Source organism: Periophthalmus magnuspinnatus, chromosome 17, assembly GCF_009829125.3.
Source record: "Periophthalmus magnuspinnatus isolate fPerMag1 chromosome 17, fPerMag1.2.pri, whole genome shotgun sequence".
Lineage (NCBI taxonomy): Eukaryota > Metazoa > Chordata > Actinopteri > Gobiiformes > Gobiidae > Periophthalmus > Periophthalmus magnuspinnatus.
In genome coordinates this window covers 24,671,554-24,686,240 of record NC_047142.1, presented here as the reverse complement: position 1 = coordinate 24,686,240, position 14,687 = coordinate 24,671,554, and the positions used below count along the sequence as shown (strand labels likewise).

At 41.0% G+C, this 14,687-nt stretch overlaps 1 protein-coding gene across 1 annotated transcript in view; it reads left to right on the top strand.

Moving 5' to 3' along the window:
* Nucleotides 1-7,138: 7,138 nt before the first annotated feature.
* LOC117385425 (vertebrate ancient opsin-like) overlaps nucleotides 7,139-14,687 on the top strand; it is a 41,796-nt gene continuing 34,247 nt past the window's right edge. Inside the window, exon 1 of the mRNA XM_033982722.2 lies at nucleotides 7,139-7,529. Within this exon, the coding sequence (XP_033838613.1) occupies nucleotides 7,139-7,529 (391 nt within the window). The remainder of the gene's footprint in view (nucleotides 7,530-14,687) is intronic.

Below are 14,687 nucleotides of genomic sequence, written 5' to 3'. Positions count from 1 at the left end.
CATTGACCTCCTTCATTGAAAAACTCTGATTGCACGATCAACAAATGCAGAGATATAATTCTGGATTTGCCAACAGTGGTCTGAGGGTGCACTTAGTACACCCTCAGACCACTGTTAATAACAATTAATTCACATCTTTCTTAATGATTACTGACTTTTAAATATAACTCACATAAGGCAAACTTGGTGAAGTAGTTGCTAAGAGTTGATGTTGAAACTTTAACCATGGAGACAATGGGATGTGCTGTTAATTTGACACCTGTCCATCAAACCTCTGAATCCTCTCCCCTCATAACATATCCCTTGGCCCCTCCCTGCTACTGCTCCATATATATTCCAGTGGTGCGTCCCATCTTGACAGGCAATGTGTCAAACATTTAAAACATGGGCTCAGGTGACACTGGTGTGCAGATATACTGGCGGCTGTGGTGGATCCAGTTAATGATAAATCTATACTATCCATGCCACTCGCCCCATTGAAAGCCTGTCTAAAAGCTGTGGGTATATTATGTTGCAGTGACATTTTAGGAGAGACAGTCCACCAAGGTCAAAGTCAGACGTCAGAAGTGGCATGCTGCAATATTTAGTACAATAACCATTATAAAAGCTACAAAATAATGGGATTTTATATGGCTAGATCTTTTTTGTTTGTTCGCTTTTAGGAGTATTGACATTTTGTGTCATGTTCTGGTCTTTTTCATCTCAGAATGGCCTTTGTAAAGATAAAGATTAAAAAAAAAAAAAAAAATCACAGTAACCTGGCTCATGCCAGACAGATATGCCTAGCACTCAGAATTGAGTTTTACACATCAATCTGGAATAGCTCTCGCTGTAGGCGGACCATCACGGCGAATATTTGAATCAGTCGAGGCGTCAAAACAGTGGAACAAGCCAAGAACTTCTGCTGTGCTTCACTTTTGGCTCCTGTCCAAACTATAATGCTGCCCTGTGATTGGACTGAACCACTGGTTAACAACCAGATCAGCGGGAGCCAAGCAAAATGGATTCTCAGGTTTGTGTAAACTCAAATATTGCAAGAATTCATATTGCTGGTCAGGTTAACATTACGGTACGTTGCATCGGCTTACTCATTTCCTGGAGACTGGTCCTAACCCTCACACCTAACCCATCCAATATCTAAACTTAACCAAACTTAAACCTATTTTAACCCTGATCCGAACATGAAACCACATTGTTGATATAATGATAAAGGCCATTGTTTACATCATGGGGATCAAATTTTAGTCCCGATAAATGACACAGATCACCATGAATTGAGTGCATATAGATTTTAGTCCATAAAATGTGATAAGTACGTGTCAACAATAATGAAAAGCTATTCTTTAACTCTATAACTTTGGGGTACTGGTGGTCCAAAAAACTAGTACAATGGGAATACGCTGATGCCGAAAAACATTAGTTCAGCACAACCAAGCAGCTCATGTCAGTTGACCTTTAGTTGCTGTTCTTGAAGGCGTTCTCTCTGGTGCAGCGCTGATTCTGGGAGCTGACATTATGTTTCGTGTTGCTGACAACCTGACAACTGGGCCACTACTTGCATACAAAGATCCACTGTGCTCACTGCTCATGGGGATTCTGTAAATGCAATGCACTGGCGGGTTGCTGACACCTCTCACCTTGAGTTCCCCATCTCTCCAAAACAGTGTAAAAAGCACAGATGACAAGTACCCAATAATCCCTTGCAGGACAGGGGAAAACAAAATGCAGTGATCCTAGACTTGATGATAACAACTGCTTGAGGAGAGGGGCCACTTAGAGCACAATTCTTCATGACATGCATGAACTCAAATCACCCTGGTTCAAAATATGTGAGAGGGGTATTATCTTAGAGTGACTCATAAAAAGTACTTCCATAACTGTGAATGCATTAAACCATGAATGCTATGTGAGGTTATAATCCATTATGGAACATTTGCATTTCAATTCCATCTACTATACCTGGCTGTCTGGCATTGCTCTAAAAAGTGGACACATTGTTGAGCTGGTGAAAAACTTATTTAGAATACATCTCTATCGTTTTATAATCAATATGTTTGGGAGAAGATGTCAGGGGCATTCCTCATCAATATGAAAGTGTTCTGCACATTTATAAGATTTTGGTTGTAAAAAACAAACTTTGCTGAGAGATGTTTTCAAACTGATTCACAAATCAAATGAATAGCCACAGAAGCCCAAAAGTAAAATAAATGTTTGCACAATAAACACGTTTGTCAATAAATTTTGTGGTGGAAATGAAAATCATCTAATTTGATGTTTTTGGCCAAGACAGAAAGTACCAATCAGGTGTAAAGTCATTAAGTCATTCACTTTGGATCAGGTAGTTTGTCAGGCCTTGCTGTGGGGGGGGTCAAAGGTCACTATTGCCCCCAGCTAGAGATGGGACAATAACTAATAGACAATAATTGTTCGTGAAACATTTTAATAACTGTGATAATTGCTAACAAAGATAATCACCAGAATCACCAGAATGTTCAAAAAAAAAGAAAAAGAAGCTACTTATCCACAGGGAAGCTCTTTGCATTAGAGGGGGCCCCGCAAATATCTGTTGATGTCGATGACCCTGTTTATACATGTTCTCTGCTAGATTGTAGTTGTTTTTATTAACAACAAAGTGCAATTATATAAATGTTGTTAAACATGTAATTTTAAAATGTTATAGATATGAATAATGATCATCTTAATGTTATGAATACCTGTCAGCAACTTTAATCATTATCGTGATATTATCGTTCATCACAATTATTTTCGCCATGATAATCGCAACACAAAATTTCGTCCCATAGCATACCCAGACCTTCAGTCTCAGTTATTGGCAGGTGGCATGATGATGGATGACAGATGTTAGATCTAAGTGCTGCCTTTGACACTGTTGATCATGGAATACTCTCACAGAGACTACAGGACTGGTGGGCATCTCTGGTACGGCACTAAATTGGTTGAAGTCCTATCTAGAAGACAGGGAGTACTTTGTTGAAATTGGAAAATGTGTCTCCGATAAAATGTCTCTGCCATTAGGCTTGTTAATATACACCAATAATGTGTCCTATCACAACTATGCAGATGACACTCATATCTATGTCTCACTGGCAGCAGGTGAATATGGACCAGTGGATTCACTCTGCCACTGCATCCAACAGATCAGTGTGTGGATGCAAAACAACTTTCTCCAGTTAAACTCAGACAAGACTGAAGCCATAGTCTTTGGCCCACAAAGTGTCAGCAGTCACTTACAGCCTCTTTTTTAAAACCTTCTAGGGGTAATAATGGACACAGACGTGAACTTTAACAGCCACATCAAATCAATAATATCTGCATCTTTTTACCATCTAAAAAAATATTGCAAAAATCAAAGGTATACTGTCAAAACCAGACTTGGAAAGACTTCCATGCATTTGTCTCCAGTGGGTTAGACTGTAACGGCCTGCTCACTGGCCTCTCCAAATGAGCATTAAGACAGCTGCAGTACATCCAGAACCCTGCTGCTTAGGTCCTGACTAGAACCAGAAAGTTCAAGCACATAAGTCCTGTGCTCAGGTCTCTACACTGACTTCCTGTGGCTCAGAGAGCAGACTTTAAAGCAGCTCTGCTTGTGTAATCTCCATGGCCTATCACCAAAGTACATCTCTGACATGTTAGTGCCATATGAAACATCTCCCACTCTGAGGACTTCAGGGACCGGCCTCCTGCTGGTGCTAGAGTCAGGACTAAACATGGGGAATCAGTTTTTCAGTTTTATGCAGCTAAAACCTGGAACAATCTTCCTGAAGATGTGAGACAGGCCTCTACTCTGACTATGTTTAAATCCAGGCTCAAAGCATTTCTGTTTAGCTGCATATGAATGAAAGCTTTTTATTCTGCAATCTTCTCTTTTAATGTTAATTTGATGATGATTATTTGTTTTGTGTGATTTTAATGTCTTTCTTATTCTGTAAAGAATTTGGAATTACTTTGTGTACAAAATGTGCTTTACAAATAAACTCGCCTTGCTATGAGGGCAGACACCACAACTTGCCAGAGTGCTGCCATGGTGACCCCTCAATATCACCAAAGCACATATAGCTGCTACCATCAATGGACTTTTCCCAACCTATTCCAAGTACTTAGATCTTATCCCTAGTTCATCCCCAGAGCCCTTCTACTGGGTTCACTCTCATTCAAAGACATGTATTCTACCCTGCTGCAACTAACCTTTATTCCTCTTCTTCTCAGACCTCCTTCAGTAGTTTCTTTAGTTTCTAATGGCACCAGAGAGGCAAGTATGTACATACTGCAAAACTCTTCTGTAACATTGCATGCATTACTTTTATAATGTGAAAACAGGTTAACACAATCGCATTCTTTCATGGTCTTGTATTTCCTACTGGCTCACTGCTCTCTGGGCCAGTAACTAAGTGAACAAATCATCATCATTATCAGGGAACATACTGTTGTTACACACATTGGTGAGATGGCCTTTTAGCCCCATTTGCACTTTATATCACAGACCCATCCCAGCGTGGAGTCTGAGAGCTGACCTAGAAATGCTCAGAAATACTAAGCGACTGGTCCCTGTGAGATTATTAAATAGGCCTGGTATTCAGATGCTGTGTCTCAATTCAGCCCAATTAGAAGTATATCGGGACGTTGCTGTCAGGCTAAATGTCACTGTATACCTTTTCGTGGGTAATTACCTTGCTCCAGTCTGACAGGGGGGAGAATTTTGGCTGTAGAGAATTCACAACATGTTGAAGAGGGAGTTTATGTCTTGTGCTGTAACCTTCGATTAGAGTACAAAGTCAAGTGCATATTGTTAGCGGTGCATGTGACTTCTATTGCTACATTATTGTGACCAGGGTTTAATTAGTTTTTGACTGTTGAGGAGTCAGCTCTCTCAAGAGGTCATTGTGCATCTAGACTTCACACCCAATAGCTGTTACATATCGCAACTCATTTCACGATCTCTAAATTCAAAATATACTAGTCCTGCAGATCAAAACAGGAAAAACGGAAATGGGATTAAGGTGATACAAGACATGTAAAAGAGTAAAGTCAACAAACAATTTCAAATAAATGCCACAGCCTGGTCTGGGTAGGATTGTGTCAGATGGTGAGTGCTTTGAGGTGAGACAGGTGGATCAGAATTTTTATTTTAGAAGAGTAATTTGGGGGACTTGGTATTAAACTTTATGCACTTCTATTTTCATAAGATTAGTTCCTTTGAATGTGGGAGGTCATTTGTTACCCATAGCAGACATTTGTCAGCTCAGTTCATTTTCTGAGAGGCAGATGAGTGATGTGCCAGCAAGTAAGACCAAACCATGAAAGAAGACAGAGTAAATGAGTGAACCCTTGGCATTACCCAGTTCAAATGTAAATCATGTTGCTGGAAGGTGAACACAGAAAAGCTGGACTGAACAATGTTGTTTTTAACAGAAATCTTCTGGGCCAGTGTTAGTGCCATAAGGTTTCTAAAAACAGTTACTAAATACAGAAGAAAATTGCCCTAACCCACTGCCCTGATTATCTGCTCTGAGCTACTGGGTCAAATGCAGACGCTACATTTCCACAAATATTTTCAGTCTATGAGAGATGGGACAGGACCAAACCATACAATCTCTAAGGTAAAGAAATAAGCAGTAAATGAAAGTAAAAAGTAGTAACAAAAGTAACAGGTTGGACATTAGACAAACCTTCCTTAACCTAACCTTATCTCAGTAGACAGTGCTCTAAACATAATAACTGAAAGTACATGAGGTTCTTATGTGACTGCTGGGGTTTACAGTGGCAGCAGCTCCGAGTGTTCCCTGAATACAAGGCCCTTTTCTTCCCACTGCTGCTGCACAGTATGGACACATGAAGGTGGATGTGTGACACTTAGCATTTCCATGTTCCTCATTATTTCAGCCTCAAACCAGTGTTCCCGCAGAGCTCCTGTTTTCACACTGACAGACTGGAAAAAGGATGATTACATTTTGCAGATGGAATGAACAAAAAAAAATAGAGGGAGAGAGAGAAAGAGGGAGAGAATGGACAGTGAAAAATATTTGAAATGGTTTTCTCTTTGGAGAGGAGAGTGTGCAGACCAAACCAGCATATAAATATCTAGTCCTTTTGACACCCTGTGACATTCCAGGGTTACATTGCCTTTTCCTTTTGCCTTTTAAGACTTTATCACTCAAGTCCAGTATTCTTTCCATGTCAGCAATAGAATTATCAAACAAGAATGGTCAAATTCACAAGAAGGTAAATAAATAAGAGGTTTTTTAAGTATGTCGCCGGGATCCAAAAATATGCAGGATACATCCATGTACTGTAGTATAACTAGTGGATATACAACTAGAAATTCAATAAATTGAATGTAATTTGTACAATTTGTGCACCTACATGTTTTTTTGTGTTGCATGTGATATTGAACCATTTGAATCATGGCAGGCAGACAAAAATTTTCCTTTGGGCTTACATGTCAAGCTCAAATACACATATAAACCTTCAATATAAAGAGCAACTTAGACATTACATTATCAGCTGTGTGATTAAAGACAATGAATGAGTGTGCTTTATAGATACTGCTTTTTGCTCTTTCAGAATGGAAAGCCAATTATATGTGAGCTTAAATAAGAGACCATTCCAAAAGGAGAAGCACTGCGGGGACCTTAAAGCTCACGCTGATTTCCAATGTATTCAACCATATTTCCTCATTCCCAATAGGAGCAGCACCTTCAGCACCATGGACAGCTACTTTCAGCAGCACGCGCTCATTGGACGTGCGTAAAAGCGCACAAAGAAGAGCCCCTGAAAGTTGGAGCGAGATTGAAACGAGCAGCGGTTGGTTTTTACGCAGCGCGGGGCTGAGCCAAATGATGAAGTCGATGATGAGGAGGATAACGCTTGGTGCTTAATATCCAAACCGAAGACGCTCGCGGAGCGCGCTATGGTGATTTAAAGCGGGGCTGAGAACTGTGGAGAACAAATACAAACTCGGTCATTCTCATTGTCCCCGTTTAGTTTAAAAAAACACAACAAAGTCATTAGTTTCTGCACGTGTTGGGCTTCATGTTTCTTCTCACACACTCATTTGACACATGGCAGGCACACATTATTAAGCACTTCTCCAGGAAGCGAGTGAGCCAGGACTGCTATGATCTTGTCCAACCTGAGCGACTGCGCGCGGCTCAACAGCGCCTTGTGCTCCGGAGTTGGAGCTTGGGACGGGAACGAGTTGGACGCAGTCCCCGGGGAAGGACAGTCGCTGCGGAATACGCTCACCCCGACAGGCAACCTGGTGGTCGCAGTGTGCCTGGGCTTTATTGGGACTTTTGGCTTTGTGAACAACGTGCTGGTTCTGCTTCTGTTCTGCCGCTACAAGATGCTGCGATCACCCATTAACCTGCTGCTCGTCAACATCTCCGTCAGCGATCTGCTCGTGTGCACGCTCGGGACGCCGTTCAGCTTCGCCGCCAGCACGCAGGGACGCTGGCTGATCGGGAGAGGAGGATGTATGTGGTACGGGTTCGCCAACTCGCTCTTTGGTAAGTAGCCTAATAATCCACTAAGCTTGGCTCGATGAGCGATGGCAAGAGGCGACGTTATAAGGTGCGCATTAAGTTTCCATTGGCTTTTCTACTGTGTCTGGGCAGTAAATGTAGTGCCTTTTCTGTGAATGTTACTATGTGGGACTCGACTCCACAGAGGTAATTCGGCCGTGATTATTGGCGGAAACTGTGTGCTTTCTATTTTAAATGCTTTGCGGAGAAGCAGAAGGCTATAGAATTTAGACTGTGACCAGATGCTGCGCACCAGCCCTATAGACCACTAGTATTATGGTCCAGCCCGATGCTTTCGTAGCTTGGATGAGTGGATGTTCGCTGTGGGTGGACACACAGGACGTGTTCAGGTAGTGCCTTGTAAAACCCTGTAGCAGTCGTGGCTCATTTAAAGTGCAAAGTGCAAACCCTGCTTCTATAAAGGAAACACAGTCAAAAGTTATGTGTTGCCTATTTTATGCGTTTGGATTGAAAAAATGCCATTTGTGTCCATAATGACCCACAAAACGTATGAATAGTTACATTGAAACACGGGAAAAGTGTTTAAAAGGTGGCTAATTGATGCACCAGCTTACACAAACCTCTTCCCATCTAGCTGTAGAAAAAAACACCAGTAACGTACTACTTTTTGAAGTGGATTCGGCTCAACCTTTCCTTTGCTATGGATTTGAGCGACGACAGCGCGCGACTCAACAGCGCAGCTTTCTGGTGCTTACAAAGTTGGTGCGTGGTTCCTAATAACCTACACCTTTGTCTAGTGGTATCCAGAAAGCCACTGCTGCTTTGGCAATTGGCACACATTAAGTGGCTCTGGCTGCTTGTTAGTGAACAGTTGAGTGACCACGCCTGCGGCAAGCACAGCGCCATCCCCGCTTATTGTGGCTCATTGTGGAATCAGTGCGCCTCATTTGGTGGGACGCGGTGCTGCGTGGCGGGACAGGGCTCTGGTGGCACTGGTCTCTGTTAGTGAGCATGCACCGTCAGATACATCAGCATTAGGGGCAGAATAGAGAATCACCCGCGGGACGAGTGTAATGGGAGAGGGCTCCGCAGGGCTGATAAACATGCAAATGAACTAAACGACGCCACAGAGGATACTCCGAGCGCTGGAGGAGCGCCATCGTCCTCAGCCAAAAAGAGTAATACACTTCTGTGTCAAAGACAAACTAAAGGAGATTTGGGGTTTGGAAGAGTTTCAGAGCCAAAAACAAAGTCTAGTACATAGGAATCCTCGGCAATATTGGCAGAGTGCCTTCGTCTAACGAGCAATGCAGTATATAGATCATGTAGTTTTATAGATGCTATTAAATCACTTTTTAACAAATAATGTACAAGTAAACATAATAAAATCAGAAGCCAGTATACTAAAGTGTGAACATTTCAAACAGTTTTGAACTGTTATAATCTGTATCATGCATTTCACTATTTTTAGCACACACAAAAGCCACAAACTTAAACTTATTTGAGAACTGACACCTGATCATTCAAATATCAACATCTCGAAAGACATTGTTGCAGACTGTTAAAATATTGAGTACCCTTCACAAACATTTACAAATCCCTATACAACAGCTCATGGCAAACGTCCATCAACTGTCAGGACCCCATCTTATAAATGTTTCACTAGGGCCTCTCTCTGTCCCACTGAGTCCAGCACCTCAAACAAACACATGGACGCTTTATCTGGACACGCCAGTAGGGCAGATACCTGTGAATACAACTGCTCACTCCATGGCTGTAGGTTAAGATGCATGAAAGTAAGGAAAAGTACAACTGGAGCCAATTACAGTTCTCACAGCTGTCAGTCACACAATCAGCTTCTGCTCTCTGCAAGCCAACTGCCTTCTCCACTCTCACATGTGTAACGGCTGCTGGATCCTCCATCAGTCCGTACAAAAAAAAGGAAAAGGACACAAGGTGGAGTGGTTCTGTTTTTCTTCTTTATTCTCTCTTTCCGTCTTTCCCAACATGTGTCTCCCAACATGTGTGTCTAGCGGAAAACAAGCTAACTGAAAAACCCCCAGGAACAAAGCGCCATCCGGCCTTTCCAAAATAAAACACCAAAATAATAAAATTCACATATAACTTTGAAAAAAAACATTGTACAAACAAGAAATATTAAATGCATTTTTAACTCCGTTACACATGTCAAGCATTTCTTAAACTTTAGCAAGAGCAGATATCTAAATTGTAGTCCACATAGCTTGTAGTGACTTCATATAAAGGTGGATTATGACAGTTAAAGGGCCCATAGTAAGTTATTTTCTGATCAATGTTATAATATTATTTCTTCATGAAAAACACACCCAGAGTTGTCGCCCTGCATATTTAGGCTGAGCTCTTCTCTCAAACGGAAACATCTGTTCCACATTGTGATGCCATGTGGTAATGCAGAACATGCTCCACTGTGTTTTGTAACTCCATACACATTCACTAGAATCATTTGGATACTTTCTGATCTGCAATGGCCAATCTCTACTGAACAAAAGTTAAAAGATGTTAAAATGAAAATTACTGCTTCATGACATCACAAGGTGGAACAGAGCATTTTGAGCTTTAGAGATGGTCATGTATTAAAGGATTCATAAAATGAATCAAAACAACCTGTGAGCTTTTAGCCAAGTTACCTAATCAAAAATAGACATAATAGTCACTTTCTCATAGTATAGGACCTTTAAACTCTTATATTAGTGTCACCGTCACTCGATCCTTGTAATGTGGAACATGGAACATGAGAGAACATGGTATTGTACATTCCAAAAGCTAATCCTAAGCACTCTAACATCAGAGCGGTAACTACAAAAGCAGCAGGCTTTTCCTTCCTGCCATTTGTCACCAAGCCCATCTCTATGTGAATCCTTTGTGCTATTGTTAAAAGTTTCACAAAGTGCGCCCAACTTAATCAAAACACATTTCTCCTCACTTAGAGCCTGTCAAAACTTTTAAAATACAAAAATATTAAATATATCTTGAGCATGCTTTTTTTTCATCCTACAACAGGGATATTGTAATTTCCAAAACAGAATTACAGTGAAAAGAACAAGCTCCTAATAACATGCAGTATCCCAGTGTACTCTCTTATAATATCTGCTGTCTTGTTAACTCAAGTGTTGCACCGCGATTAAGCTCCATCTGAAACACATCGTCCACAAGGAGCCAATTTATAAAACTCTTTCTGACAGGACTTGCTTCTCTGTGCGGAAACAAGCTGCATATGTGTGAGGGATAGGAGAATTAGCTTACGGACATCGTTAAAGCGTTCATTGGTTATGGATGAGTAATTCCAGAATGGGCTCATAAAAAACAAGGCACAGACAGAGAGAGGGAGAGTCAGGGAGTGGAGGAGAAAACGTCGTTTGGATGAATCATAACGAGGAGTAATTATAACATCTCCGTCTTCAGCAAAGCGCAATTCGACTTGTCAGTGCATTTAAGTGGAGACGTCAGGATTGAATGACAACAAGAGTGCAATACAACAATTACCACATCTTTGTATCAGCTTTCACACAGAACATGAAAGATTTGTCAATGTCAAATGTGAACAAATCGGCCTGTTTAGCTGTGCAACCTATTACTTTAAAGGTGACCATTTTAAACAAGGAAGTATTTCAGGGGTCAGAAGATAGAAGCAAATGCAATACTTTTAAGAGAACACTTTTCTAAGTTTATAAAGTCAATTTATAGCCAAACTTACACTGATGAGCAAATTATGGCTGAATACAGTGGTAAAACTGTGCATCCATAAAACAAAAAACAGAACTACTTATTGATGTAGAGCTCATATGGATGAGATTAGTACATTTGGATACAGGGGCGACAGTAGCTCAGTTGGCAGAGGGTCTGATGGTTGCCAGTTTAAATCCTGGTCTTGGCTGACAAATCATTGGTTGAGTGGTCAGATCCACTGGCCCACAGGTTGACGGTGCGATTCTAGCTCTCACAGATACATGCTGCCATTGTGTCCTTGCGTAAAAACCCACCTTGGCCCCAGGATCTGCATACCTGGTGTATGAATGTGTCTGTCAATGGGTGGCTGGTTCCTTGATGTAAAGCTCTTTGAATGCCCTGACAGTGGAAAAAGCGCTATATAAAAACGTGACCATTTACCATTTACCGTTCCAGCTCGCCTCCATCTAGAGCAGGTGAACTATGTGTAATGACAGTGAATTAACCTTGCACTGATCGACCCCACTCAGCTGCATACTCCACTCTGAACGTCACAGCTCTCATAATAATTTTGCACACTTCAAGATGCTTCCTCAGTTTGGAGCAGATATGGTCACAAGGAGGCACTGCAATAAGTAACCTGCAACATTTCAGCAAGTTACAATAAAACAGGAGTTCCCAAACTTTTCATGCATGGACAACCAAAATAACCATCCAACCTGTCCAGGATTCTCACTGAAAAATGAAACTGAAGTCTGTAATTGAAGTCTGCAATGAAGGTCCTCACTCCCAATAACCCATGCGTGTGCTCATGTAAATATGAAACATGGCCAGATTTATTATGAAAAAAGTTTTAAATTTTCAGTCAGTTTTTTAATTTTGAAAGTAGCATAAGAACCATATAAACCTTATCAATATCCCTCTCTTTTGCTATGCACATGCCAGTCTTAGCAACACCTGGTTGGGTTGAAGTTAATTTGTCATGAGTGGAGGAAGCAATGGGGAGAAAGAGGCAGAACAATAGCACACTCTGGCAGAAAGGTCAGCCAGATAATGAGCCTGTCTCATAAATAAACAAGCACAACATACTGACGGTGTATGTCCAATGCATGTCTAGTTTGATTCTTCTATTACATTGTAGTCGTGAATATTTCATGCCGTCTACATCTGTATGCACTAGCCATAATCTATATATCGGTATTTGTTTTGATTTTTGTCCAGCATATATGGTACACACATAATGTAAAAAGAGGTATTCTATTACATGTTTGACCACGTTTTCTGAGCAGGGTTGGGCCTGGCTTGTACTGGGATGGGAGACCGCTGGAAAACTAGGTGTCGTAGTGGGGCAACAGTGACTCTCGTGCATATTGTCTTTGTGTCCTTTGGCGAGATGCTTTACTCGCGTTGCTAATGTATTAATGTGGTTTGTGAGTGATTGGTGATGGTTGGATGGGGCCTTGCTTCCTTCTGTCTACCCCAGGGCAGCTGTGGCTACAGTTAGCTTGTCATCAGTACGGGTGAATGAATAATGCACATCACTGTAAAGCGACTTTGAGTAACTGATTGTGATGTCGAGGAAAATAAACGATTGTGCTTGTGTGCAGTGATAGAAATATACACATGTATCTAATACTGAGTTGATGGAGCAGAAGAAACCAAAGTATTATGTATCGCTGTGGTGGACCAGCTGAGGGGCAAGTGGCCATTAGAGGCAAGTGAAGGGGATGAGATTGTGCGGTTGCCGTGGCGAGGGGAAGGAAGAGCAAGAGAGGGTTATGCTGCTGGCTCTACTCCTGAGGTGGAGATGCAGTACTGTGGTGCTGGTAATTGTGGGAAGAAAAGGAGAAAGTATTTGCTGTTATCCATGGTTATAACACAAAGCTAAAGGCTAAAGGTTTAAGGCCAACGAAAACATAAGGTGGAATTTCAGACTACAATTTTTCAAGTTCGGTTAACAGATGGGAAAATAGATGTATGCAGTGTCGAGGACAAGGTGGACAAAGGGCTTGGTTGTTCCAGCATTGGACCCTTTTTCTATTAGTTTATATAAGACGACAGCTCATGTGAGGCTACCAGCCGGGTCTGGATTTATGTGCTATTTGAAAACAGTTCAGTCATAAAGTTCCTAGTTATGTCCTAATTAAGCTAGATTAAATGTTTTATTTGTAGAGTAAATAACTGGTGTTTGATTTGGTTTAAAGACAATTTCATTTAATCTCTTACGTTTCATTCACACAGCCTTTTCCTGGATGTATTATTACACACAGGAGACGCCTCCTTTTGATCCCAGACATTATCAGATCAGAAGAGGTTTTCTTTTGGGAATATTAGATTCTGCTGCTTCTTTTGATCCTGGCTCTAGTGTGGTACATTGAGGCGGGATTGTGTTTGATTTGAGATACAAGTTACATTTAAAAGTTTTATACGGGATTGTTTCACAGAAAAGTTGTTGTGGGATGATGAATGAGTACGCAATCAAAAAGGTTACAGTTGTTATTGGGGAATATTACATTTTATCTTTGAACTGTTTTGTGTAAGAGTCCCACAAAGAGAGCTGTTAATTAGCTTTGCAATTTCAAGCAAGAGTAATTTGATTTGGATCGTATTTCAGAGGCAGATGAGGAGACGGAGACAGTAAGAAAACATCAGCAATCGCAGAGATGCTTATCAATGCTTCACCTGAGCCCACACAAAGATTTATATAACAATCAAGTGACTGTTAAAACCGAGCTACTGTAATGATGGACCTTTGAAATTTGAAAGCATACTTTAATCTAGCATGCAATGATATGCTATTTGCAATGATAAACATTTGTAAAAGGAAAGTTTTTATGGGCGACAGCAGATCCACCTAGCCAAAGGTTGGTGGTTCAAATCCCGCTCTCAACATAAACGTTATTGGAGCAGTCATTGTCTGCATGTGTGAATAGGTGAGTGGGTTCTTGATGTAAAGTGCTTTGAGTAGAAAAGTGCTATATACAAACGTGACCATTTACCATTCAGGTTACATATGCCCATATAGCCTCAGACACTGCAGCATCTTTGGTGTATCTGCCGTGATAATCATCTTTTAAAGTAGGTTGGTGACCATGGGAACAATTATCAGTAAATGTGGTCTATTCTAATGGTTCTCAAACTGTGGTACAGAACACACTGTTGCACACTGCAGTTTTAGTGTTAACTTTATTAAGACTCAACTTCATCCACATTCTTCTCCTTCTTTGGGTTTGGGTCCTTAAAATCAGATCTGGTTATAGACCTGGTTTAGATCTGTTAGTACTTTGAATGCCAAATATGGTACGTGGTATTTCAAAACAAGTATTGCTCAAACCCATTACAAAAGCAGCTGTAGTTCGAAACAGCTGAAAAGGTTCATGCCAGTTGAATAGAAAAAAGATGGTTACTAGTCATAACCACACAATGATACCAAAGGCAGATGGTCGTAATGTTATGTTTGGTGCAGAATCTTAAAAA